Source organism: Drosophila suzukii, chromosome X (genome assembly GCF_043229965.1).
Source record: "Drosophila suzukii chromosome X, CBGP_Dsuzu_IsoJpt1.0, whole genome shotgun sequence".
In the NCBI taxonomy this organism is placed as follows: domain Eukaryota; kingdom Metazoa; phylum Arthropoda; class Insecta; order Diptera; family Drosophilidae; genus Drosophila; species Drosophila suzukii.
Genome location: NC_092084.1, coordinates 7,322,089 through 7,346,770, shown reverse-complemented (window position 1 = coordinate 7,346,770; position 24,682 = coordinate 7,322,089). Strand labels below are relative to the sequence as shown.

Below are 24,682 nucleotides of genomic sequence, written 5' to 3'. Positions count from 1 at the left end.
CTTACAGCACAACTATCGATGTTACGGCTAAACAGAGCACGCTGGAATTGAGAGCGGGAAATTCAAACGGCAATGTTAAGAGGTTACGGCTTAACAGAGCACGCTGCAGTTAAGAGCGGGAAATTCAAACGCCAATGTTAAGAGGTATGTGCTTAAAAATATAAGTACTCATATAAGTTCATAAAAGAAAGACTTTCAAGTCAGACTATAGCTATTTTTAATATCAATTTTTAATAGCTAAAATAGTTTTTTTTAGCTACCTAAAATTCCCGCAATAAAAAGTCCTTAAAATCTTAAAAAATCTACGTTGTAAAAATGGCAAATAATTAAGTTATGTACTTCAAGTACATAAAAAAAATTAATGACTTATTTGGTTGAAAGAAAAATGCGTAATATGAACTTGTGTTAATTGCTATATCAAAGAATGTATTATCTTATCAGGCCTGAAGTGACTGATTTCAAAGTTGCAAACAAATATTTATAGAATTAGTGTAAAGATGATTGGTAATACGATAAGAGCATTACCTTTTGAGCCGCCAAATGCAAAAGTATAAACAGACCTTTTTTAATGTCTGTATTTTATTTTATTCAGTTTAATACAATGCCATATATAAGTATATACATCAGCGCTAAATGCATTTAACTGCTGTTGCTTTAAAATAATTTATTAGCATTATTAACTCTCTGTTTTTGGGGTTGTTTCTTCTTGTTTCGCTACCATTTGATTTTTGTTTTATTTGACACGACTAAGTAGACCAGTCCCATTGGTTAGAAAATTGGTTACTATATTTCACTATGACATACGAAATATTATATAGGCATAATAACATACATGTAAATAGATAGATTTTTCGCTTTTCTTTTATCTTTTTATCTTGTTGTTGTATTTTCTTTTTTTTTTGGGTTCTCTTGTGACCTAATGACTAAAACAAATTATTAAAAATCTACATAGTTCATAACAAAAAACTAAGATTAGTTAAAAAAAATTTGGGGATATTAGGCGCTTTAAAAGCGCGGGGATGGGGTGAAAAAAAGTTCTACTAAATCTTGGCGTTTTTTTTCGGAATTATTTACAAACTCAACACAAAATTTACTGTTAACGGTTTAAAAAATATATAACTTGTGCGCTGCTTTTGTGATTTTGTGCCTGATATTATTTATCTAGTGTTTATGTTTTCGAAAACTCAGGATCGGTTGAGCTCCTCGCGTTTGAAATTCCTTATCGCGTCCAATAGCTGGGAACGCGGATCCGGCGATGTGGGACCACTGCTGCGTCCTCCATTGGATTTCACGGGCTTTAGGGTCGGAAGCATTTGTGTCGGGGGTGGTGGTGGCGGTGAGGGCGTGGCCGCTGGCTGGGATGTGGGCTTCAGCTTGACCTGTAGGCTCACCGGCCTGGGCTCCGGCTCTTGGAGCTTCAGCTCCACTTTGGTGGACTTCAAAACCACATTCACATTCTTTGCCGGCGGTTCTGGCTTCCTTTCTGGCAGGGATGTGCGCGTGGCAGCGCCTGCAACAGTGGCAGCTGGAGATGAAGTGTTTCCAAATCCATTTACGGACACCCTGATCCTCAAGGCCTGCTCCTGTTCCTGCTGCTCCCTGGCCAACATACGCTCCTTGAATCCCGTGCGGCGTAGGGTATTCTGACCAAAGGGAGCCGGAGCCGGATTGGCTTCCATTGGTCTGTTCCTCTCCAAACTGGAAACGGGGCGTGGCAGGGAGTTGCTGGCCAAGTTGGAGACCACCTGGCTGCTGTTTTGGCTGGCGGGTAGAGTGAATCTATTGCTTTTGGCTGGACGCGGCAATGTAGATGATTGGTTCTGGATGGGATTTGGGAGTTGGTTGTGAACCAGTGGTTTCTCCGCATGTTTTGGCTGCGGCTTGAGCTTAACTTGAACAGAAAAGGTTTCCTCATCGACCTGCTGATCTTCCATTTCTTGCACGACGGCCTTTTCCTCTTGATGGTTCTCCTGACTCACATCTTTTAGTGGCTTAACCGTAATGGGAACGTGGTATTCCCGTCTCTGGGGAATGCCCATCCTCAAAATGGGTGAAGCCACTTCGATGGTGAGCTTGGCAGGCGGCGAGGTCACCCCTTGGGACTTTCCCGCCCCGCCGAAGATGTAGTCCCCCTCGTTCTTAATGGCCACCGTGGACTTGGGCCGTTCGCTCCAGGTGGCGAAGTTAATGCTGGGTGGCCCCGAATAGCGATATGTGGGTGGCAGGGGCTTGGAGCTCGGAGCGGATTCAATCTGCTGACTTGGTTGGACTACCATGGTGCTATTGTTCGGATTTCTCAGGTTAACAGGACTGACTGGAGTGACTGGTGTGGCTGGGGAGTTCTGAGGTGTTATGGTGCCCTGGCAGCTCTCCGACATTGGGTGTTCCTTCTCTTTGACCGTTTGAACTGTTGGCGAGACCAGCAGTTTTTGAACTGGCGGAGACGGCTCTGGTACCTTCTTAACAGCCGGGGGAGATGGCTTTGGAGCTGGAACAGGTCCCTCCTTCTTGGCCACTGGCGGGGATTGTTTCTCCTTCGGAACCACAGGAGTCACCGGCTCCTGTACTGATTTTACAACAGGAGGTAACGATGGCTTCTCAACTGGAGAAGGCAGCTGCTTTTGAATTGGAGTTGGTGATTGCTTCAGGACCGGATGAGATTCCTGAACAATGTTGAGAACAGGAGATGATGGTTTCTCAACTGCAGGAGTCGGAGACGGTTTCTGGATTGGAGTGGGTGACTGCTTTGGAGCGCTTACGCCATCCACTGATGACTCTTCTTTGGCCAGCTTGAAGATCTTTGGTTGCTCTGTAACGGGCGATGACGCACTGCTTCCACTTTCGGCCAGGCTGTTCTTTCTCGAGTTCAGGATAGTCTTGATCACCTCCAGGCTCTGCAGGGAAGGCGATTCACCGATGCTCAACTCACTGGAGGAGCGTCTCTGACCCAGGCCATTCTGCTCTAGTTTGTTTAGGGAGGCATGGGAGGTGCTGCGAAGACCCAGAGTTCCTCCGGGTGAGGTTACCTCTGCCTCTGCTCCAGATCCTCCTGCCTGAAAGGAGTCGGCTCGTCCAATTCTAGTCGTAGTTTTGGCCGTAGCTATGCTGAAATTGGCCAAACGATTCGGTTTGGCCGCCTCAATCTCCGCCAGCCGAGGATCGGGCTGCTTCTTTATCAGCGTGTCCAGACGCTGTTGATTGATTATGGTCGCCAGTTCATCCACGATCTCGTCCAGCGGCGAGCCAGGGCTCACCGGAACCGCAACCGGAACCGCACTGCTTTTCTGCATCTTCGGATCGGAGAAGTCGGGCGGTGGCGATATGGGAACCGAGTAGTTCCACGAGGTGAGCGAGGTTTCGCTACTGGGCGTGGCCATATTTCCGCTGGTCAGCGTCACCTTCTGTTCCAAATGCAGCACCTCATCCTCTTCCTCGTCTTCTCCTTGGGCTGTCAGCACTGCCAATTCCGCCAAACTGGTGGCCAATGGTTCAGTCACCTTGGAGGTCTGGCAAAGCTTGAAATTGTACACCTTGATGGCCTCGTCGTCCTCGGAACTCGATTCCTGCTGGGATTTCTCCGCCTCCACCTCTGGTTCTGGTTCTGGCGAGGCCGAGGGAGATGGTGCTGGCTCTCCAATACCCGAATCCGCTTGCTTCGAAGCCGCATCGTTATCATCATCCTCGGTGGCACTACCCAAAGATCGGGGCTCCGGGGTGGGGGTTCTATTTAGAAGGACTTTGGACACATTTCCATTGGGTGATCCATTGACATTTCCATTCACCAAGGGCAGTGGCGGACTCACAGCCGGTGCAATGGGCAAAGGTGTGGTAATTCTTGGAGCTGGTTGCGGAATATTCGGGGTAGGTGTCACCGGTTCGGGGAGTGAAGCCAGCGATATATTATCACCACCACTTTGGAAGTCCGGCGGTGGAGCCGGTGCGGTTTTCTTCTTGATCTGCAGCAATCGTTTCCGGGGCGTTGGTTCCGGACCACCAGCAACCGGTGGCTTCAGGTCCAGCGTGGCATAGTGACCATCCGAGGAGTCGTCATCCGGTGACTTTGAGCTATTGCCATTGCAGTCTAGCTCCGGAATGGGCCCAGACAGATTTGGCGTGGACATGCAGAGCTGCGGACGCTTGACTATCACCGCATAGGCAGGTTCGCTTTTCAAGCTAGCTGCCGGAATATCCGGAACCGACTGCTCCGGAATGCAAATCTGGCTTGGTGGCCTGGGAGCCGTTCGCTTTTTGCGCGGCGGTGGTGCCAATACCTTTGCCGGTGGCACCACCACCGGGGTACGGGTGTAGTTCATGCCCGTGGAGTCCATCGAGTTCAGGGAATTGCTCGAACTGTAGGGACTCGGCGTCTTGGCCGTAACCTTTGAGTGCCGGCTGCTACTGAAGTCCGAGCTGCTGCTCAACGAATCTCGAGCGGCTCCGGTGCGCTGGAATTTGTGCATCACATCCGGATTGAAGTTGTCGTAGGACTCCGACTTGTGGCAAAGTCTAATCTCCGATAGACCCACGGCTCCGATCGTCGATTCGCAACTGTACACCTGACTAGCATCAACTGAAAAATAGGGAGAAAAATTGGGTTAATAGAAGTATTACTTTTGGTGGTGGATATAGGCTTCACTTTCTTAGACAGTTGGTATTTATACAAGACAATTTCCAATCCTTATAGCAAGTGAAAACCTCTTCCATCTTTGTGAAGATGATAGATCCCCCTACCTGGACTCCGGAACTCGTACTTGTCCGCATCCAGTTGCTTGTTATCGCACACGAGCGAAAGGAGCTTGCTCAGTGGAACCCTGGCTCCCAGTCGGGCCACAAAAAGCTGATCCTTGGGCAGCAGGACGGTGATGCGGAATGTCTGTTCGAAGGGCGCATTGCTGGTGGCCGCGGGCACTGGGGTTATTCGGTTGTACTCCAGCTGACTAGTCTCGTTCAAGTCCGTGTCGGTGGACAAATGGTGCAGATGTGTTGACGACTTGGACAGCTTGCCCATGGAGGAGCTGCCAGTGCCGAATTTGTCTAGAGAATAAAAAAGCATAGAAGAGGTTTTAATTGTTGGAATATGAAGGTTTCTTGAATCTTTATAACTTAGGAAATGGTTACTATAGCACAGCGGATTTTATGGGTTCCCTATCGTTAGGATATGATTATGTGTACAACAATGAGTGTCAGAAATATGTTTTATTATATTTGTCATCTATTATATTTACTATTCCAATCTCCATAGGCACTACAAATGATAATTTTGGAAGGGTTTATTGCAGTAATGATTGTGGGAAATAAAGTTTGTTGATGATAAACGATAAAGTAGATGAAGCATAAAATTAATTAGGGACTTATTAGAAAGGTAGAGTCATTTGAGTGCTTTAAGTATTGGTTTATTGATAGCTTACCCTTTTTTCGGCCAAACCAGCGATTCAGTGTGGAGAAGCCGCCCTTCATGCTGCTCATGTTGTGGGCGTGGCTTCTGAATTGTTTCCTTCTCTCTCTCTCACTCGTTCTCTGCTTCTACCACCTTCACCAATTTCCTTTTCCGTTTCCGCTTCCGTTTCAAACGTGTCTCAACTTGTGCAGTTCTACCTTTTCCTTAAAATTTCGATCGGGTTTCGTAATATTCCTAGAGCATGCTAGAAAATGGCGTGCGATTTGTGCGCTGCGAAATCTGAAAATGGAAAAAGGCAAGAAAGCGAGTTGAAAAGCGTTAAAAGCGTTCCGATTACAAAAGACGCTTGGTCTTATCGGTTTTCTGGCTGATAAGTATGATAGAGGGGATGGCGGAGGTGCTGGTGGGCATTCCTCTTGACTATTTACTTTTTATCAACGCCACCAAAACACATACTCGTTTCTTCCAGTTGGGGACACATCGATAATACCCTCCCCCCAAGGAAATAAAGTTCTGTAGGTTAGCTGACCAACACAATATATGGCAATTTCGATTTCTAAAGTATGTTTCAGAGTCGACTTGATGTATTTACATTTTACGTACTGTGTATGTGTGTGCTTTATCAATTAATTTTTTTTTTCCCCCTGTTCCTATTTGCCTTTTTCACCTGGCTTAGTGCTTAATTGTCGGCCAAGTTGTTTAATGGCTTACACCTACACACAAAGACTGGGAAAATAGCTAGCGATAAGCCCAAGAAAATCGAAATCGTCGGCGGCAATGAGAAGTGCGCGACTTGCAGGCGTTTTTTGTCGCGTGCGTTACATTTGCACACAATGCAAATCGCGAAGGCAATTCCTACACATAGAAAAAAAGAGGGTGGTAGGGGGGGCGTGCCGCTGTTTACTCAGTAGTAAATTCTAATGACATAGTTTGGTGGTGCAATGGTGTGGGTGCAAGACCATGCAAATTACGGGCAATTGTTGCAGCACCAACTTGTTCTATTGTTTATGCACCGAACAAAAAAAACATAAAAACATGATATTCAAAAGTTTCTGATGATAAGTTTTGTATTGTCGATAAAAAACATGAATATTAATAATAACACACAGCACGGTTATTCATTTTTTAAAGTTGACAAAAAATATTAGATCTTGATGGATCTGACTATTTGATTATTTGACTATAATGACTATTTATTTTTTTTCCTGTACTTCGATTTGTACAAATACTAGTATACCCTTTTTATTAGGCATACAGCACATTACGAGTCTGTAAGGTCAATCGCCATTAATTCCCACAGGAAGTGAATAGTTTCCCTTAATTGGGGAATCATTTCAGTAAATAACCTTTTGAATGGCAAATAAAACAGATTTATTTGCACTAAATGACGATAATTAAATTCAGAATTAAACTCACTTGACTTGATCGTTAGTATTTATATACAGTGTGTATTATACATACACTATATAAATTTTGTATATTTACTACTTATGGGTTTTCTAATTTATTTTCAACTTAAACTTACGATCTTTATTAATCCTTTAATATGTGACTGCATATTCGCATAAAATCGCTAAGCCAAAGGAATTATGGTAATGAACCGTACTGTCTACATTCGTGATTGCCTGTGGTTAATCGATTTGTGTTTACTTTTTAATGAGCAGCCCCGACTAATTAGCCCAACTATTAGCCAGCCTAATTAGATATAAAACTCAACATGGAGTCGTCATTCGATTCGCCAAAAAGAATCGATACCTCTTGGGGATTTTTAAGCTTGCCAGACATAAAATGCAGCCTTTTGTTTCTGGCAATTGTACTTCAATTGAGTGTCCCATTTCACTCCGATATAAGTAGTATTATTCCCCAGTTAATCATTCATTTAAACAGGCTTATAATGCTTTCATTGATCCCATATGTCTATCCAATGGGTATTTCCCCAGTCGTTTTGCCAGCTCTTCTAACCTGTTTTGGGTTATCAATACGTCGTTGTTTCTGTTTCTTTTTTCTTTGGCCCAAAGGCTTTTATAGTCAGTCACTAAAGTTCCCCTTGAAAATAAACATGAGTAAGTAAAAATTCCTCGGCTATCATGAGACGGCGATGAAAAATGTTTTTTTTTTATTTTGGTTTTTGCCTTAAATCATCACGTTCCATAAACATGGCTGTGTGGTTTTGGTGGTGTTGCCAAAAATAATGAGCTTGGCTAATAGCGTTAAGTGTTTTGGGGGCCTTTGTGAACTGGCTAATTGAAATAAAAAATTAAATTGCTCTCGGATGGCATGTGAACTTTACACTTTGCCGCCTATCGGCATTATATGGCTGGGATATATGCGTCTCTAACTGGAAATAACTTTATAAAGGTGCTTAAATTTATGGCCATATATAAGCTCTCGATTATCTAAATATATAGCATTTGAATAGCGATGAATCAGAGCCAACTGCCAACTGCTAACTGCAGCTGAACAATCAGACGTAATTGAACTGTTTACTTTGGCACGTTGGGTCCGTGTGTTTTGGATTGGAGATGGTTAAGTAACACTCTATCGATTTCCACTTCTCACACGAGTAACCCAGTTTACAGTTAGCAGACAAACAACAAGTGATATACCATATACCAAATAACGTGAAGTACGAACGATTCGAGGCGATTCCCATTTCCCGACTTTTATCAAATCGTTTCGTTTCGAAACAAGGTCTTTAAAACTCGGCGAACTCAGATCACTTATCGTTGTGTGAACTTGATCGATCAGCAACATTGAGGCCTCACGAGTTAGCTATATCTTTGGCTTTGAAAATGGGAATCTCAAGGAAAGGGTTTTAAATAAGGGAAAAATGTAAAACAAACATACGTGCCTTATACATTGTGAAGATGGATGTCTAACCGGATTTTATTTTTCTCAGAATCGCCACAAATTGATTTGTGGCATCATCATTAGATTACCACTAATCTTAAATGGTACGATTTTATTGCAAAAGTTTTGATTATACCTATCAAGATCTTTGTGACTCCGAATACATTAAGAGCCAATCAGAGATCCTTGGTTTAGGTTCTAAATAGAACCCATAAAAGCTCCCTCCACTGGGGTCTTTATGGTTCTACATCAGGGGGTTAAATAACCTAGGCAGAGACAAAGACTTCCATAATCGAATGCTAATTTCACGGTTAATGTCTTCGGCCATTTGCAGAAGTATCACCGTTATGTGTACACTTAAAATTGGCAACTTTCTACCGTTACCCAAGGGCCTAAAGAAATGAAGGCATTATTATTTTGGGGGCCCAAGTACCGATCCATGTTTAAATAAGGCGAATCAGAAGTGCAAATAGAAGGTGATTAATGGCCAAGCTTTGTGGCTTCGATTGTGATTATTGCATTATACATTGAAATGTCGGTGGATCGCTCCATCACTGGCTTAAATATAGAGATGTTTCGACTGCGAATCGTTTTCGCTGTTCAATGGATGACACTGACATTGAAGTTCGGCATTGCATTCAGTGAATCGACTTGAGTTTGTTCCGAAGTTAGGCGATGATATCATATGGTGGATAACCAACGACGTGAGGGAATTTTTTATTGGTGCTCATCATTGTTTCTCTATAATATATATATATATCATCATCACCCATCCAACTAGACGGCTATGCTAATTTTCTTTGGACTGGTAAGTCGATATAGCTAGCCGAAACACCTGTGGAATGACTTTCTCGAGTCACTGTTTTGCCTGTTTTGCGACAACTTTATCTGTTTTTTTTGTTTGGACTGTTGTGAGTTATCAGGCGAATGATACGCATGACTAATCCCGAGTATGCTAAGTCGTAGTCGTTGTCGTTATGTCGCCGCTGTCACTTGCGGGCCATTATCTATTTCAATTTGTGCGGCAATTTGAGCCACTTGATTAGGCCGTTTCACTCTGCAACGTCCGATCCTCGGGTTCTCCGGTATACATATACCATACAGATATAGGTAGTATATACCCCCATATGAATACCAGTTATCACGTACCACTGCCATTGCTCTAATGGCTCAGAAGATGTCACCTGCACGTTCCACATTCGATTGGGGGATCCAATGGTACTTTGCACCTTCCAATGTCTTTAAGTGACGTGGGTAGCTTTTTTAGAAACCATAAAGACCCATTTAAACGATAGATATGCATGTTATAAGGGAGAAATTGAGGTTGGTTGTACTCATTTATAGAGTCGTTAAGGAATATATGTAGGTATTTACATAAGAATGCCTATCTCTTGGATATAACAATTACCTAATCCAACATTTTTTTTTGTATTTTCTTCAGCCCAAAAAGCAAAGAAATTAGGGAAGCAAGGTAAAATAATCAATCAACAAAAAACCATAAAGATAATAAAATATCAAGAATCGATGGCATAATATATCCCAAAGAAGATGGCAAAGAAGGAATTGGTAATGGATTGCGAGTCTATAGAAGGCAACGGGTTCGAATTGCTTTAAATATGAATGAGGCAGACGGAATGGTAAAGAAGTGAGTTAGTAAAAATCGATATGCCGACTATTTTCCGCTTTTTAAGCGAGATTCTTGCGGTTTTTCCCGCCGACTGAAACCCAACTTCCTTGGCTAATTGAAAACAAATCGCCCGACGCTTGGCTAATGGTAAGTTTTCCGTTAATTTTACACAGATAACAACTGCATGGGTAACTACTGTTTTGTATGAGGCAAACGGGTACACCTGTGTTCAAGCTAATAGAAGTGGTTCAATTTTTAAATTTATATAAAAAATCAATCGTTCGAAGCAATGTATGTATAATTTTCTAGGACTGTGCTTTTCTTGAACAAACTCTACATTCCCAATTGGAAGTTAATTTTAAACGGTCCTAGTTGGAAGTTCATTTCCACTACTATTTTTTTAAACACATCTGTATTCTGTACATTGTGGGTTAGGATCCCGATCTACGTGACGTATCACTCCTTGCACTTCACGTTTCGAATTCTATTCGTAGCTTTCTTTTGCTCGTCACTTTGCCGCAATTAAATGCAGTGTTTGTTGTTCGACAAATTGTACGTTGTCATAAGCAGAAATAAATAATTAATACACGCACACTAGAACTTAGCTATTAAGGTAAACTTGAAAAACAACAAAAAATTGCGTACTAACTGCGGCTAGCGGTGTTTTTTTTTTTTTGGCTTGGCTTTCTCTCTCTTTCTAGACGAAGAGAGGAGCAACTTTTGCGAGGCGGCGCCGTCGACGACGTTAACAAAACTGAAAACAAAAAACGCGCAAATTATGCATAGAACACAAAAGCATTCACGCACACGAATAGAACACTCAACACCGACACAAACACACTCTCACACAACACTAACCACAATAATAGTGGCAATAATAAAGCAACGGTAACTCTCTAATAATAGAGCCACAGGCGAAAGAAAAGAGAGTCGCTCTCTCATCACCTGGCTCTCCCAATTGGAGCTGCTGCTTTATCTTATCAAATGATAGCAGCTAAAACAACAACAACAACAACGTAAAGTGAAAGGAAACACGAAAAGCGCAAAATTCAGTTTTCCGATTGGAGATTCACTTTTTGGGAGTTCATTCTTGCAGTTTCCAAGTGGAAATTCATTTTGCAAGGTTTTCCAATTGGATATTCATTTTTGAATGTTGAGAGATTCAAAATTCCTTTGCTCATGCTATACTTTAAGCAACATTTTATTCTCTTCAAGGATATTAGGTTATTCACAACATTGGCTGAATATATGGGTTGTTTGAACTACTTAAAAATAGCTTCAAACAAATAATATTGAGATATTTTTAAAGCTTTAAAAACAATAAATTAGACTAAAATGTTTGGTAGGGAAAGCCGGAACACGAATTTCTGAGAATCCCGGTGGTTCTGGGAACTTAAGTTCGACTGTACTCGTATTTCACTTAGGTATCTGGTATCTGTTGCTCGGTATATCTGTATCTTCACTTGTCGCCGCACTTGGGCCAACTGAACTAAAACTTCCAGCTAAGTGCGTTGCATAAGTCAGATGATGATGAGCTGCGCCGACTGCAGCGCCGGCAGAATTGCGCAAGTCTCGCGTTCTGATTGACGACCTTCAATCGCAGTTAACTATTTGACGTGGGAGCCCCACCACCTTCTTTTAGATTTTTAAGTGGTATATTGGCGCTCCTTGCGCTTAAAATAAAATAAACAGAAAAAGACCGCCAACGCTTTTCACTCGCAGGAGTGCCGACGTCTAAATGCGTGACCATTTTCGGCCCATCGTCAAGAAATTAAAAAAAAAAAAACATAATTGTAGGAAGGAAACCTCACCTAAACGCACACGCACACTACTGCTCTGATGACATCATAGCTGAACCACCATAAATGGACATTCCAAGAGACCAGCTATAGGGTGTGTGCCACCTTCTTCGATCCGACTTCTAATTATCAAACTCGAACATCAGAAAAAAATCGAAATTAAACGTAAGAGGGTAGCAAGAATCTCTGAAATACCTTGTAACCTTAAGGGATTTGTATCTTAAAGTGTATAAAGCTGATACAAAATTGCATTTGATTTAGTTTACGTGCTTCTATAAGCAAATAGGCCGCCAAAAACTCATTACAGGTTTATTATAACCTTATCAATAGTCTGAATTGGTTCTTGCCCGAAAAAACTTTTAAAAACATAAAATGGTTAGAGTTACAAACCAAAATTAAGCAAATGCCTGGAAATTTACGGCATTCCAACGATTTGTTTGGGTAGTAAAAACCCGCTCAAGGGTTTATTTTGGATTCTAGCGATTAGTGGGCTCCGTTTCGTGTAAGGCCCCACCTGCTATCGCATCCATCTAGCATGGCTTCCTTGCCTGGCCAACCGTATCTTGATCACTTAAGGCCTGTTCGACTCGCATATTAGTGGTTAGGTTATGTATTATCGCGACACCTCAATAATGTATGTACGCAAAGAATTCCAATAAATTTGGTCTGGCTTAGTGTACTTTTTTTGTCCGCCTGATATGACCAACCAAAGCATTTTCGAGGGCGCCATCGAAACATCGGAACACCCAAACAATCAAACTAACTAAGCAAAAACACTATACCATCTGGCACTCGCCGTGTACTTGTACTTGTAGCTATTATATCTCTCTATTTACTTGTAGCTGCTCGGGCACGTTTTGGGGTCTGTGATAACCTCAACCTTAACACAGTCGTGTCTTCGGTCGCCGCGAAGGTTTCTTCGCAGACGGGGGCGTTGCTATCAGTCGTGTACTTTATGGATCTCGATATGTGTAGCAATAGCAATAGCAGCACATATCATTGAGGCATTTCTCCAGCCAGCAGACAAAGACCTCCTCTCTGTGGTACTTGGTGACCCCGATTTGAGGGAATTCTTGTGCTGTTTTTTTTCTCTTTTTGTTTTGCCTCATTTTTTCGTAGTTGTTGCGAAAAGTGGCACAAACTCATTCCGAAAAGCGGCAAGAAGAACACAGCGAGCAAGCCGTAAACAAGTTTTGCGATGGCAAATTTGACAATGGAAACCATATGATCAGCGTAATAATAGTTATGATCATTGGCTGCTGGAGGTTCAGTTCAGTTCGGTTCGGTTCGGTTTGGTTCGAAAGATTTCTTCGAGGTAAATCTTTCATAAATATTTTGCGGCACGCCTAGGAAAAAGTAACCCTCCTTTTCACTGTTTTCTGTTTTCAGATATCTGTTTTCCGGGAGGGAAAAGAGGGCAAAAATTCATGGCATAGGTAAGAAAAGAGTTGATCTACATACCGGGGCCACAACAAGCCCCGTTAGCCGTGGCCCTTTTATTCAGTTTTTCTTTTACTTTTTTTTTTTGCATGTCTCGCTTTAATTAGACTTCAATCAATGCCAGAGGCAACTGTCAGCGCCCTACTAGCTTCATGGATATCCTACACAGGGGAAAATAGAAGTATCTCATAACTTTGGTGGTATGCTAACAGTGTTTATCCTTGACTAGGAAATAACTTATCAAGATTTAATGATAACCATGGTAAGATTTTTTATATACCATATCCTATCATATCATATCATATCAGTTTTCTTCCTGTGCATCGACTTGCACTTCAACTCTGACGTCAGTCATTATTTTGCAGAATGGGGTCAACTGCAGTACTGCAGACTGTATCCCCACGATCCACTCGATCTTTTGAGAGTTTTAACCAAACCGACAGTTGCATGCGTTTGCGATGATTTCGATTCGAGATCCGCGATCGGAGCAGCTGATTCAATTACGCTCGCAATTGCGTTTGCAAGTGCAGTCAGCCGTCCGGACAATTCAATGTGGCTCAATCTGCGACAGACATTTGCGTACACACATGTTCATATGTTCATATTCACAAAGTGGAGTGCGACAGGGAGATATCCACTTACACACATGTTGAACCATCTTGTATTACATATAGTATAACCACCATTATCGCAGCTCTCCGTCACACATTTCGTCCATATAGTTTAATCTATGAAATATTTATAGCTTTGAACTTTTGCCTGCACAGCTGTGTGCCAAGATTTCCCTCGACTTTAATTCAAGTGGACTTTAGTTAAGGTCTATGGTGTTATGAGCATGATAATAATAATAGGTAATAGTTACTAGAAACATATCTGTTCTAAAAGATTATTTCTTTTGCACAATCGACTTTCCTTATGTAAGTTTTTGTCTCTCTCTCTCTAAACAAATAGTACTCAATTACTGCGTTTTTACGCCCATTTAAATCCTCCATCAAGTGGCTACCTTTTTGTGGATCTAAAACTGACCACCTGCAAGTGTTTTTATGGAGGTTTTTCGGAACTTCGGAGCGCTGGAAATACCGCCCAATAAACGGCAACGGTGCATAGCCAACCAACCTGTCAAGATCGGGTTTTTTTATGATTATTTTTTGGGTGTTTGAGTGTTGCAACCACAACAGCAACAGCAGCAGCAGCAGCAGCATGCACAACAGCAACACAAGCCAAGTGCTGCTCATAATAATTTGTTAGAGTGCATTTTCCACATTGCAAACGGAGATGCCGGTTTTTCAAAATCCCCAACCCCGCCCACTGGCCAAACGAGCTGGAAAACGGCTGCCTGGAAGAAAGTGAAGCGAAATGAAATGCAGCTGCAATGGCAACAACTGCTGTACGAGCAACTTGCTACTTGCTACTAGCCACTTGCAACTAGCAACTTTTGCTTCTCTCTTTCTCTCTCTGTTTAAAGCGGCTTTCTTACTTGGGTAATAACTGGCTTGCATTTCATTTGAAAGACGTTTAACGCACTGCCTTAATTGCATTGTGCCAGCCAGATACAATTGCATCCATCGGATGCTACTACATATCTATATATATATATATGTATATGGTTTATACTCGTAGTGTTTTGCTGCTGGGCTTGCCAAACAACCTTGACATGCAGCCAAACTAATGACAGGAAATCGTCGACAAGTGCGCGGCCCAATCCCATCTGCAATCTGAAATCTGCCATCTCCATTCTAAGGTCTCCAATCCCGTCGACAATCTAAAGCGAACCATTCCAATTTAGTCCCACACAGAGATGAGCTCGCCTCACCTTATTATAGTTAGTTTTACAGTTGAACCTTTAGTGATTGAATAACCCTTTGACTAATGCACAGAAAAATTATAATCACTTTAAAAAATATTAGTTGAAATTGCAATATCTTAAGAGGATTTCTTTGATCTAATGTTCATCTAAAATGTTTGATTGATAGCATTAATTCTTCATAAAGGGGTTTCACTGTGGCTAGATTGCCTTGGTTGGTCGCTCTTTTTAATTGCGCGTCGCATCCAACCGGTTGCCACTTGAACTGAACAATTGCCGCCCATGCCATCCCCATTTCCATCCACGTATCTGTATCTTGAATCTCTATTTCGAATTCGTATCTGTAAATGTATCTGTATATCCGTAAGTGCAAGTATATCTGCATCGGTTTGCCAGCAAACAGGGGCAAAAATGCGGCTAACTTCGTTTTGGCCATTTGCACCGATTGATCATGGATTGGTTTTATTGGTGGACAGGCGCCGAATGAAGTGGACTGTCTGTCTGCACCACCGAGTGCACCACTGCACCACTGGGTGGGGTGCATTGAACCAATCGAAACCGAATCGAACAAATGTGGCTCACCTTGGCTCAAGATATTCTCTCTTTGTCTGTCTGTGTGTGTGGGAGGGTGGGGCAAATGGTCAAATGTTTATCAATGAAATTGGACAGCTGAATGGGTAACTAGGTGGCCAGGTGCCACCGCCGCACCACCAATTAGTGGGTGAACATGGACATGGCCTGGCCAAATATGAGAGAAAAATGCCAAGATAATAGAACGTGCCGCAAAACGGAACTACCTTAAATCTGCATATAGGTTCTACTGCAAGGTAAGCTAGATTTTCTTAATCTTTCCCAAAATCATTAGCTTTCAAGAAATATTGGGCTTTTAGGAGGTACTCTTAAACCAAACTTCACTTCAAGGACTATAAGTTGACTCATTTTGGATGCGATTCAAGTTCATAGCTCAAACAAAAACTTTATGAAGGATAGGTTTAAAATTAACCAACAAATCCGTCCGCTTTGGAGTAATTGGCTTCGATTACAGGAAACATATTTTTTGAATGCCCTATATTTGATTGGTTTTAAATCGTATAATTTAAAAGGGTTTCTGTCCACTGAGATATGAATTTTGGTTGGTATTTTGTTGGAAGAGATTTTTTTAACACCCCTGTTAGTGTTGTTGAAAATCCCCTTAACTTGATTCGAACCAAATCAATCAGGTTTAGGGTGCAATCCCTTTTTTGGGGCAAATATTCGATCTTGCTTTCCGCTTTAATGCATGCCCAGTTCCGAGTCGTAAGCACCTGGTAACCCCGTTCGGATAGATTTCAGTGGTGGAGGTACGGATCCGATTACCCTGGTGATCCGCTCCAGAAGCCGAGAAATGGATGAGCTCACACCGCCTGGAATGCAGTAGCGACTCGGACTCTGATTCCGCTAAACAAAAAGCCAAAGTACACATAAAGCGGTACAAAATATAATATATCTGGATAAAAAATACAACAGCCAAGGGGGAACAAACCCAGACGAATGTCATTGCCCGGACTTGGAAACGGATTCGATTCGATTTGATTCGTTTCGTTTCGAGACTCGAAAACTGTCAGCCATATATTTGCATCACGGATCGGTTCGCGGATAATGGCCATCATCTGGCTGGCATTAAGATTCATTGCGAATGCAAGTCACAGCTTTTCGTTGGTGGGAAACTACGGGCACGACGACTGTCGCTGACCTTGAAATGGACCCCCATAGAAAACCAGCTAAGAAATTCGCCAAGAAAAACCCACTAGCCACCAAGAAATCCAGGCAAGAAACCAGCCAAGAAATCCACCATCAGGGCAGAGAAAGTAGTTAGCCAACCAGTTGGCTAAGTTGGCTAAGAAAAAGTAAAATTATTTTAGGACAGGCCGCTGAGAAAAGTATGTCACCTGCACCCAAGGCACTCAGACTTTCGGACCTGGCCGAAAAAAACAGAGACCTGGCCAAAAACAGCTGTGGCAAGTGGCGGGTTTTACTTTCTGCCCCAAAAAAGGAGTACACAGAGCAAAATAATTAGACACATTGAAAGAATTCTTGAGGGTGATAGATCCATGTTTCATTGAAAAACTTTTAAGATTTTTGAAAACATTATTTTATTTATTTCTTTATTTGCTTATAACTTTTTAAAAGATGGTCAGTTTTGGACAATCAGAACCCCAAGAATCTGCATGCCGAATCCCAACTTTCTAGCTTTTATAGTTTCCGAGATCTCAGCGTTCATACGGACGGACAGTCAGACGGACAGACGGACATGGCTCCAGATCAGGATATTTTATATATATTTTATTGGGTAAGAAACGCTTCATTCTACCTGTTACATACTTTCCCACGAATCTGGTATACACTTTTACTCTACGAGTATCGAGTAAATATATTTTCTCGTATGTTTCAATTTATTTAATAAAATGGAATCCTTTTTTTAGTCAGTGTACAATATCGACAACCAGTCTCTCTCTCTCTAGATTCGAATACTGGCCAAACAAGTTGGCCAAGGCCCCCCGATCACTGAACACTGCGCTCCCGACTGGATGCGTGTTGCATGCCTCCTCCGAGCAGGAAGCACTTGCAACTTGCAACACTTGCAACACGCAAGCGCCGCTTGATTTGAGCTCTGGTTCGTTTTTTCGCTTATTTTCGGAGTTCAGCTAATGGAATTCCAGCAGGCACTTATATAAAAGATTAGACCCGCCGATGCCGATGCCTCAGTCATGTCACGTAGCTCCCGGCTCAAGATATCGCCGAGTGTCCAAGTCATGGAGTCTCCGTCTCCGAGATTATACAATGATCGAAATGTGTGTTTTGGGAGCGTCTCTCGCTCATGTGAGGCACGTCCTCAGGCATCGAAATCGAACATTGGACATTAGCTAAAACCCAATGGGATTTCAATCAATCGGGGCTGTCTGCTATCTGTATTATGTGCGAATGCTTCGATGGCGAAATGTGCACTTGATTGTGGGAGGATTTCCTTGGGGGCATAGCTGGTATTAGGTATTTTGTGGTTGAGGTCTGGTAAGTTAAAAAAAATATATATGTTTCATATCTAAAAACCATAAATCTTTGAACTCAGCAACGTATTTTTATAAGGTATTATAGTAAAGGTTGCTGAATTCCATTAAAATAATTTCAAGTTATTAAATCATTTTAATTAGTATTCCATGTGTAAGATCTTGACAGCAAGGCAAACATAGAACCTTTTATTTTTGGATATTACCTAAGTTTTTAAAATTCATCGCCCGATCAAAAAGTATACACAAATATCTTATATCGAAGCCAGATCACGTAGCAATATATTTGCTAGGATTATACAATATATGGCTAAATCTGTTTTGTGCATTTGGGGCGTATTTCACGCACGTCTGCCCGCCCGCAGCTCTTTCTTCGCCCTCGTCTTCTGCCGCCCCGTCGTCTCCGCGGTCTTCTGCGCAGTCTTCTTCTCAGTCTTCTCGGGTGTCTGCGGCCCTTGCCCAACATTCGTGGATTTCATGCTGACCCACTTGCCCCAATGCGATCCCATTTCAACTCTCCGGCTTCTCCTCTTTCATTTCTCTTCTTTTTTTTGCCCCTTTTTCTTTTTGACCATTTTCAATGTCAACACGCTTTTATTATTTTTTTTTTTTTTTTTTTTTGGGTGACACTGAAGTCAACTGGAGCTGGACGCTTTTTTATCTAATTTTTTGTGAATAGCGCGCGTGTTTTGCAGTTTCAGCTAAACAAGGCGCAAAAAAACGCAGCAAAAACCAGAATTTCCACAAAATCATATGTAAATACCTTCAAAGATTTGCATAAAGAGGCGCTATAAATTAGGCTTTTTTATTTTATTTTCGTCAGCAGTTTTCAGGTTCAAAGCAATTAAGTAATAACACAAATCAAAGTAAACAAAGGCAACATTTAAAAAAGAAATTATGCAAGCCCGCCTGGCGAAAGAAACCATGGTTCGGTGATTTGGAGGCCTCCGACCTGTAAGACATATTACCACCACTCATTTCAAGTTCAAATAAAAAGCCCCATTTTGGGCTAATTTCAACATTGTTTTGTTTTTCCAACACTACGTGCGTCCAATGGATCCAATAAAAACCAATACAATCCAGTGGTCAGTGGCCGGTCAACTCCCATTATTACTGGTTGAATCCATCGAGTTTTTCACGCTTTCGTACTCGGCACAATTGACTCGAATTGCAATTGAAAAGGAAAAAAAACGAGAAGCGGCAAGAAATAAACTGCAATGTTAGACAAGCATATGTGCCCACAGCTATGGCCACAGAAATAGCACTAAACTCCTTAAGTCTAGTGCTTTTGAGTAATCAGTTTCATTTATGCGGGCAATTTAATATATTACTGGAGAGCTGTGAACTATTTAAAGCTATACTTAGTTGAGATTCGTAATGTAATCTAATTTATTTCTTGTTTATTTGTCACAAATTGTTCTTTATCTATGCAAGTTTGCGCCTAATTTGTATTTTACTTTTTACTTTACTTACACAGAGATAAGTATTTACGTAGATTGTTCTTGAGTTGAGAACATTCGTTCTTAAAAACCGTGTAAGTACATTTTGGTATCAATGTTCTCAATTTTGGAACGAAATGGTGAGAAGAGAAAAGTTAAATTGAGTTTATTTAACTACTTTATAATAAGTATACACTACTGTATAAACTAATAGTTAAGTTGTTGAGATATACAATGTAAAAAACGTCAATTTAACTTGATTCAAGCACAAAGAACACATTTTTAACTTTAAAATATTAGTTTTCTTTTTAAGTACATTTTCAACTCAGATGAGAACGTTAGATTTGCTTGGATGCTCTGTTGCCAGTTTGCTTTGCTGGCAGCATGCTTTTTGCTTACGCTCGGATTCTCCCCCTTAGCACGTGGTTAGAATTCTGCTTGTGTGTTCGCTTTTTTTTTTGGGTGACAATTTTTGCGTTGGAAAAATCTTTGAAGCGTCACCAAAGTCTAAAATATCAGTGGGAAGATTCGGAGGGGATGATGGAAGCATACCGGTTTGCTTAGAGAGCAAACACGTTTGCTAAGCGGCTGCCCTTGTCAAGGTCATGCCCAGTCAAATGCTGCTCTTTTTTTGTTTTGTACATTTATTTTGGTTTTCTGTTTTACCAAAGGCATACTGCAGCTTTGGTTTCACAATTTAATGTAGAGGTAAAATGATGGACCAGCAGCTGATCTATTGTATAACTGTGATGTCCCCGGCTCTTAACACAAACGTGGATAAACCACAAAAAAAAAACACATAGGATTGGGAGGGGGGCAAATAAACTCTGGTTGTTGGGGGCTCTTGAGTTCAACGACTTCACATGACAATTGGCCATTGTTACTGTTGTTGTTGTTGTTGTTGTTTGTTGAATGTTTTGTCGTGGCAAAAGCAAAAGCACAAGCAAGATCAACAGCACGAGCAATTAAAAAGACGTTAATTTGTCGACTTTTGTGGCCACGAAATTGAATTTTCAACTGACCAACTCCAGTGATTAATAGCCATAGAGCAGCCAAGTTGACTATCCCCATATCTCCTATCTTCCAACGCCGATCCCGAATGAAATTCTTTGAGTCGATTTGCTTTGCTTTGGGGCAAATGGGAAATGGTCCGCTTCTGTCGCTCATAATTACCGGAGCCTAAATTAACGACTGAGGCGCAGACGCCAACGGTTAAAGTCACAGTCAGCGAACTCTGAACACCGCACACAAACCATACCAAACCAAATCCAAACCCCCAGATACAAAAATACATAGCTAACAGATACAGATACAGCCAAAGGTATGCTCGTGCATGATTCTAATTACTATGTATGGGCTTTGTGCCCCATGGATTATATAGACAATGCACAGGGAGCGGGATATGGAATATAGTAGTAATAGTAGTAGTAGAAATCCAGCAGCAACAAGAACTCTATTGTTCGGCGAGCGTCGCCAGCGGAGCGTCAGTCAAGGAATGGAGAATGGAGAATCGAGAACGGAGAATGGAAGTTCAAGTACCCCCTGACAGAGGCATTACATGATAGCCATAGATCATAGAGGAAGTCTTTAAGCAAACGTCGTACCCCAAGCAAACAGATGAGGTGGGAATTACGGTGGTGCCAAACTTAAGAACTTAGAAAATGCAATGATATGAGGTATATTTAGCATAAAAGTCATGATATGTTTCTATTTTAAATTATTCGTTTTCAAAAAGTCATTATATTATAACTTTCTAATAAAAGAACATCGAGAAGGACGGATCAGATATATTTATAATGTTAATGTATTTTTGGTATTAATCTATTGGACAATAAAAATAATTTTTTGTAACTGTTCATTGACCAAAAAAATGGCTTATGCAATTTATATATTCTACAAATTTTTCTTATAGTTTTTACCACCATACTAAAGAGATAACATAATAAACTTTTAGCCCTATTAGCTTTCCCGCATTTGTTCCACAGCTTGTAGCAGTTTTGTGTACACAACGCATTACACAGAATTCCCAGTATCAAATGTAAAAGGGGATCATCGACGGCGATTGGCCATTAAAGATTTAGAAAGGCCCTTCATCACACGGGTCGCCCAAATGCCCAACTGCCCAAAATCGAACGAAAGTGAGAGGAGCGCGCGGCAGAGTGACAGGTTCAAAAAGTGAGATAAAGTAATGGCGCCCAACGGGGCGCTTTTTTTGGGGAGGGGGGATATGAAAGAGTGTGATCTGAATCGGAAAGGAAATAAGTCGCAGATTCCTTGAGTGAATGGTAACCCAAGACCTTGTTTGTTTGTCTTTTGTTCGCTTTTTGAAATCTTTCCGGGGATTTAAGCTTCTTGCGAGGCAGCTGCTGTGCTGACACTTTTTTCTGGAGGGGTTGTCGGTATTACCCCCTATACCACAGATCCCGAACTTCCCTAGCAAATTGCGCGTCGGTGAGAATCGGAATCCGAATACGAATCCGAATCAAAATGAGAACAATTCTACTGGTGGGTCAAATACCTTGGACAAACTCAACGAGCAACCATCTTTTTGTTTTCTCACTGAAATTGTTTATTGTTCAGCGGCTGGAGCGATGCAAATGTTGTATAAAATTCAATAAAATGCGAAACCAGTTTATCAGTTGATCGCCGATCTCGGTTTCTCAGTGAAAAGTCTTGGGCAAAAGTTGCCAAATAATAAACGCGATATGTGTGTGTACATTGAAATTAAAAATTTAAATATAAAATAATACAAAAAAAAATCGTCGGCAGTTCCGAGCTTCATGTCCCAATCATCATCATCACCGTTTGTTGTCTTTGTCGCCGCTTTTTTGTTTGCGTTGCTTTTATTTGACTTTTTCACATTTTTACTTTTTTTATGGTACTTTTTTGTACGTTTTATGTGAGATTCAATTAAAAACTTTTGACCAGCAATTTCATAAATTTGCAGGTTTATGGACAGGGGAAAATAGCAGAGGGTGCTTTAAACGTATACATCTCCATCGCCAACCAGTTTGATGTTAATCAATTTTCGCAACAAATTTTTGCACTTGCCATTTGCCTTAGCGGAACCAAAAAAAAAACTTAAAAACATGCTGCGAATGTTTTTCAAAAGGAAGCATGCGCTAAATAGAGCCATACAAGTATCTATTTACGTTTTATCTCCTTTTTTCGCGTTTCTCACTTGCTGGAAATTACTTAATATGCATTTAGCCGCCGTGCTTCGACCTTACATAGCTGCCTGCTTTTTTGATCGATAGTTGAAAGCCGCGATAATGCCGTTTCCGCTGTGGTTTTCAGCGCCGATCGCACCAGCATCATTATGGCCATAAACCATTGATTGCCGCTCAGTTATGTGGCCGCCTGCCCGTTTGGATAACTATATTATCAGAGCCAGGCCTCCCATTCCGATGTTGTAGTATTCTGGTTCCCTGGTTCTCAACCCCCAGATCTTCAGATCTTCGGATCTCCAAAGTTTAGCAACGAGGAAGTGAAGAGCAGACCGAGCTTTCGAACCAATCCACTCCAAACCGATCCGCTGCTTTCACTGCTGACTCAGTGGCTTTTTCTTCTGACGAAGTCCAACTATCTGTCATTTTGATTTTCCGCTTTTTGCAGGGCACCGTGGGGCAACAACAGTTCAAGATGGAGCGATTTCCCAGCCTCCATGAAAAATCAAATTCAGGTAAAACCAAAAAGGGGTACATCTTACTAAAACTAAAATATTTATTTTTCTAAATAAAAATATGACCAGAAAATATTCTTAACGTAATATTCTAGATAAGAAATTATTTTATGCATGCTAAATCAGTCGGAGAAACTATCAGTGTCTGTAAGTCGATGAAATATATATATAATTTGAAAATTAGGAAAATCACGTACAGGAAATTTAGGATTGAACGTGTGAACTTTTTAAATAGAACAATAGAAAGTGCACATAGAAAATAGTAAACTCTCCCTTGAGCGGACAAATGTTGTCCTATTAATAGTTGTTGAATAGTTGTGTTCTTTAAAAATAAAGGGGCTTAGGATAAACGTATATGTCTTTATATTTAAAGAATATAATAATAGCTTTCATAAACGAATTCCTATGAATCGGTCAAATAAAATTTCGTTCCAATATCCTTTGCCCCACTGTGCAACGTGTGAATTTTTGCAGCCCAGGAGAGTTTTTTGCCCCCAGCACACCGGCATAATTTACCGTTTTGGAGCTTTATCTGCCAATCGGAGATCGTAGTTAGTTGGTGGTATTATTCCTGTTGGTGTTGCACTGCTCGTAAGTGAATTTTTCAGAGCTGCTGCAAAACGGAAACCCGTAGAAACAGACAACTTACCTAGACAGCGACCTCAATTAGCAAATCTGTTTGGGCCCGGTCTTTCCATGGTTCTAACTGCCTTTTGATGTGAAGTGATGTGATGTGCTGTTGTTGGCTTAATAGCGCTCTATTTCCTGTCAGTTCACATGCATCGGTCCATAATGCCTGTACCCAGGTTAACACACTCTCACACACTCTCTTTTCTATCTTTCTTTCTTATTTTTATATTTTTTTTGGTTAATTTTTTTTTTTGGTAGGCACTTTCAAACGAAAAAAAAAGTGTAAAAAAATAAAGCAAATTATTTTTGCACACACTCGAACACACTCGCCGCGTAGCCAATTAAAAAGCCATGTAACGTATGTAAATAAACAAAACCTGGCGAATTCTTCCCCCAGTTTTCTTCGTCCGCGAGAAAATGACGCAGCGTGAGCGACCGTTCGGCATGAAACTCGTTTCTCGACTGAACCGCTCAGCTGAAAATCGACTGAGCCTCAGCTGCAGTTGCTCGGTAGCAGCGGTCGCCAGCGGTCGCCAGCTGACGACGAAGAGCGGGAGAGCTGAGCTGGTGCTGGAGCTGGAGCACCACCCATCCACCGATTCACCGATTCACCCTCCCGAAAACCCAAAACCCACCTCCCGATCTCCTGAGGCCCCGAACCCCCGATCTTGGGAATGTGCATTAACCGGGCGCACGCACACGGGGCGAACGGCCCAACCCAGGTCCACGGGAATTACAATTAATTTGACCAACATTTTTTTGTAAGAGCACCCTCCCTATATTGGGTACTCGTACTCCTATAATTCTGACTTAAAAAAACAAATCAGTTGACAGGCTATATAATATCTATAAAGAGTGGTATACAAATAAGTAAATGTATGATGTATTGATAATAGTTTAAATACGAATTGAAATCATTGTTAGGGATGTGCTAAATAAATAAATAAATATTAAATATTAGTTATATAT

General features: G+C 41.5%; 1 protein-coding gene across 3 annotated transcripts; it reads right to left on the bottom strand.

Moving 5' to 3' along the window:
* Positions 1–561: 561 nt before the first annotated feature.
* On the bottom strand, positions 562–24,163 carry LOC108016852 (proteoglycan 4). 3 transcript variants are annotated; one of them, XM_017083711.4, is made up of 4 exons: positions 23,733–24,163; positions 5,409–5,677; positions 4,732–5,034; positions 562–4,570 (listed from the first exon to the last, which is right to left on the bottom strand). In XM_017083711.4, exons 2-4 carry the CDS (start codon positions 5,464–5,466, stop codon positions 1,185–1,187), a joined length of 3,747 nt encoding a protein of 1,248 aa, XP_016939200.2. In that variant the 5' UTR covers positions 5,467–5,677; positions 23,733–24,163; the 3' UTR covers positions 562–1,184. The 3 variants fall into 3 exon arrangements, with proteins under 3 accessions (XP_016939200.2, XP_065723894.2, XP_016939201.2); XM_065867822.2 differs by lacking the exon at positions 23,733–24,163 and adding an exon at positions 11,285–11,300; XM_017083712.4 differs by lacking the exon at positions 23,733–24,163 and adding an exon at positions 10,525–10,655.
* Positions 24,164–24,682: the final 519 nt, after the last annotated feature.

Bases quoted from the DNA above. Each gene is read 5' to 3' on its own strand.
- LOC108016852 (XM_017083711.4), bottom strand. From the start codon at position 5,466: ATGAGCAGCATGAAGGGCGGCTTCTCCACACTGAATCGCTGGTTTGGC. The intron at 5,035-5,408 runs GTAAGCTATCAA...TTTATTCTCTAG, and splicing joins CTGGTTTGGCCGAAAAAAGG to ACAAATTCGGCACTGGCAGC. The intron at 4,571-4,731 runs GTAGGGGGATCT...CCTATTTTTCAG, and splicing joins GTACGAGTTCCGGAGTCCAG to TTGATGCTAGTCAGGTGTAC.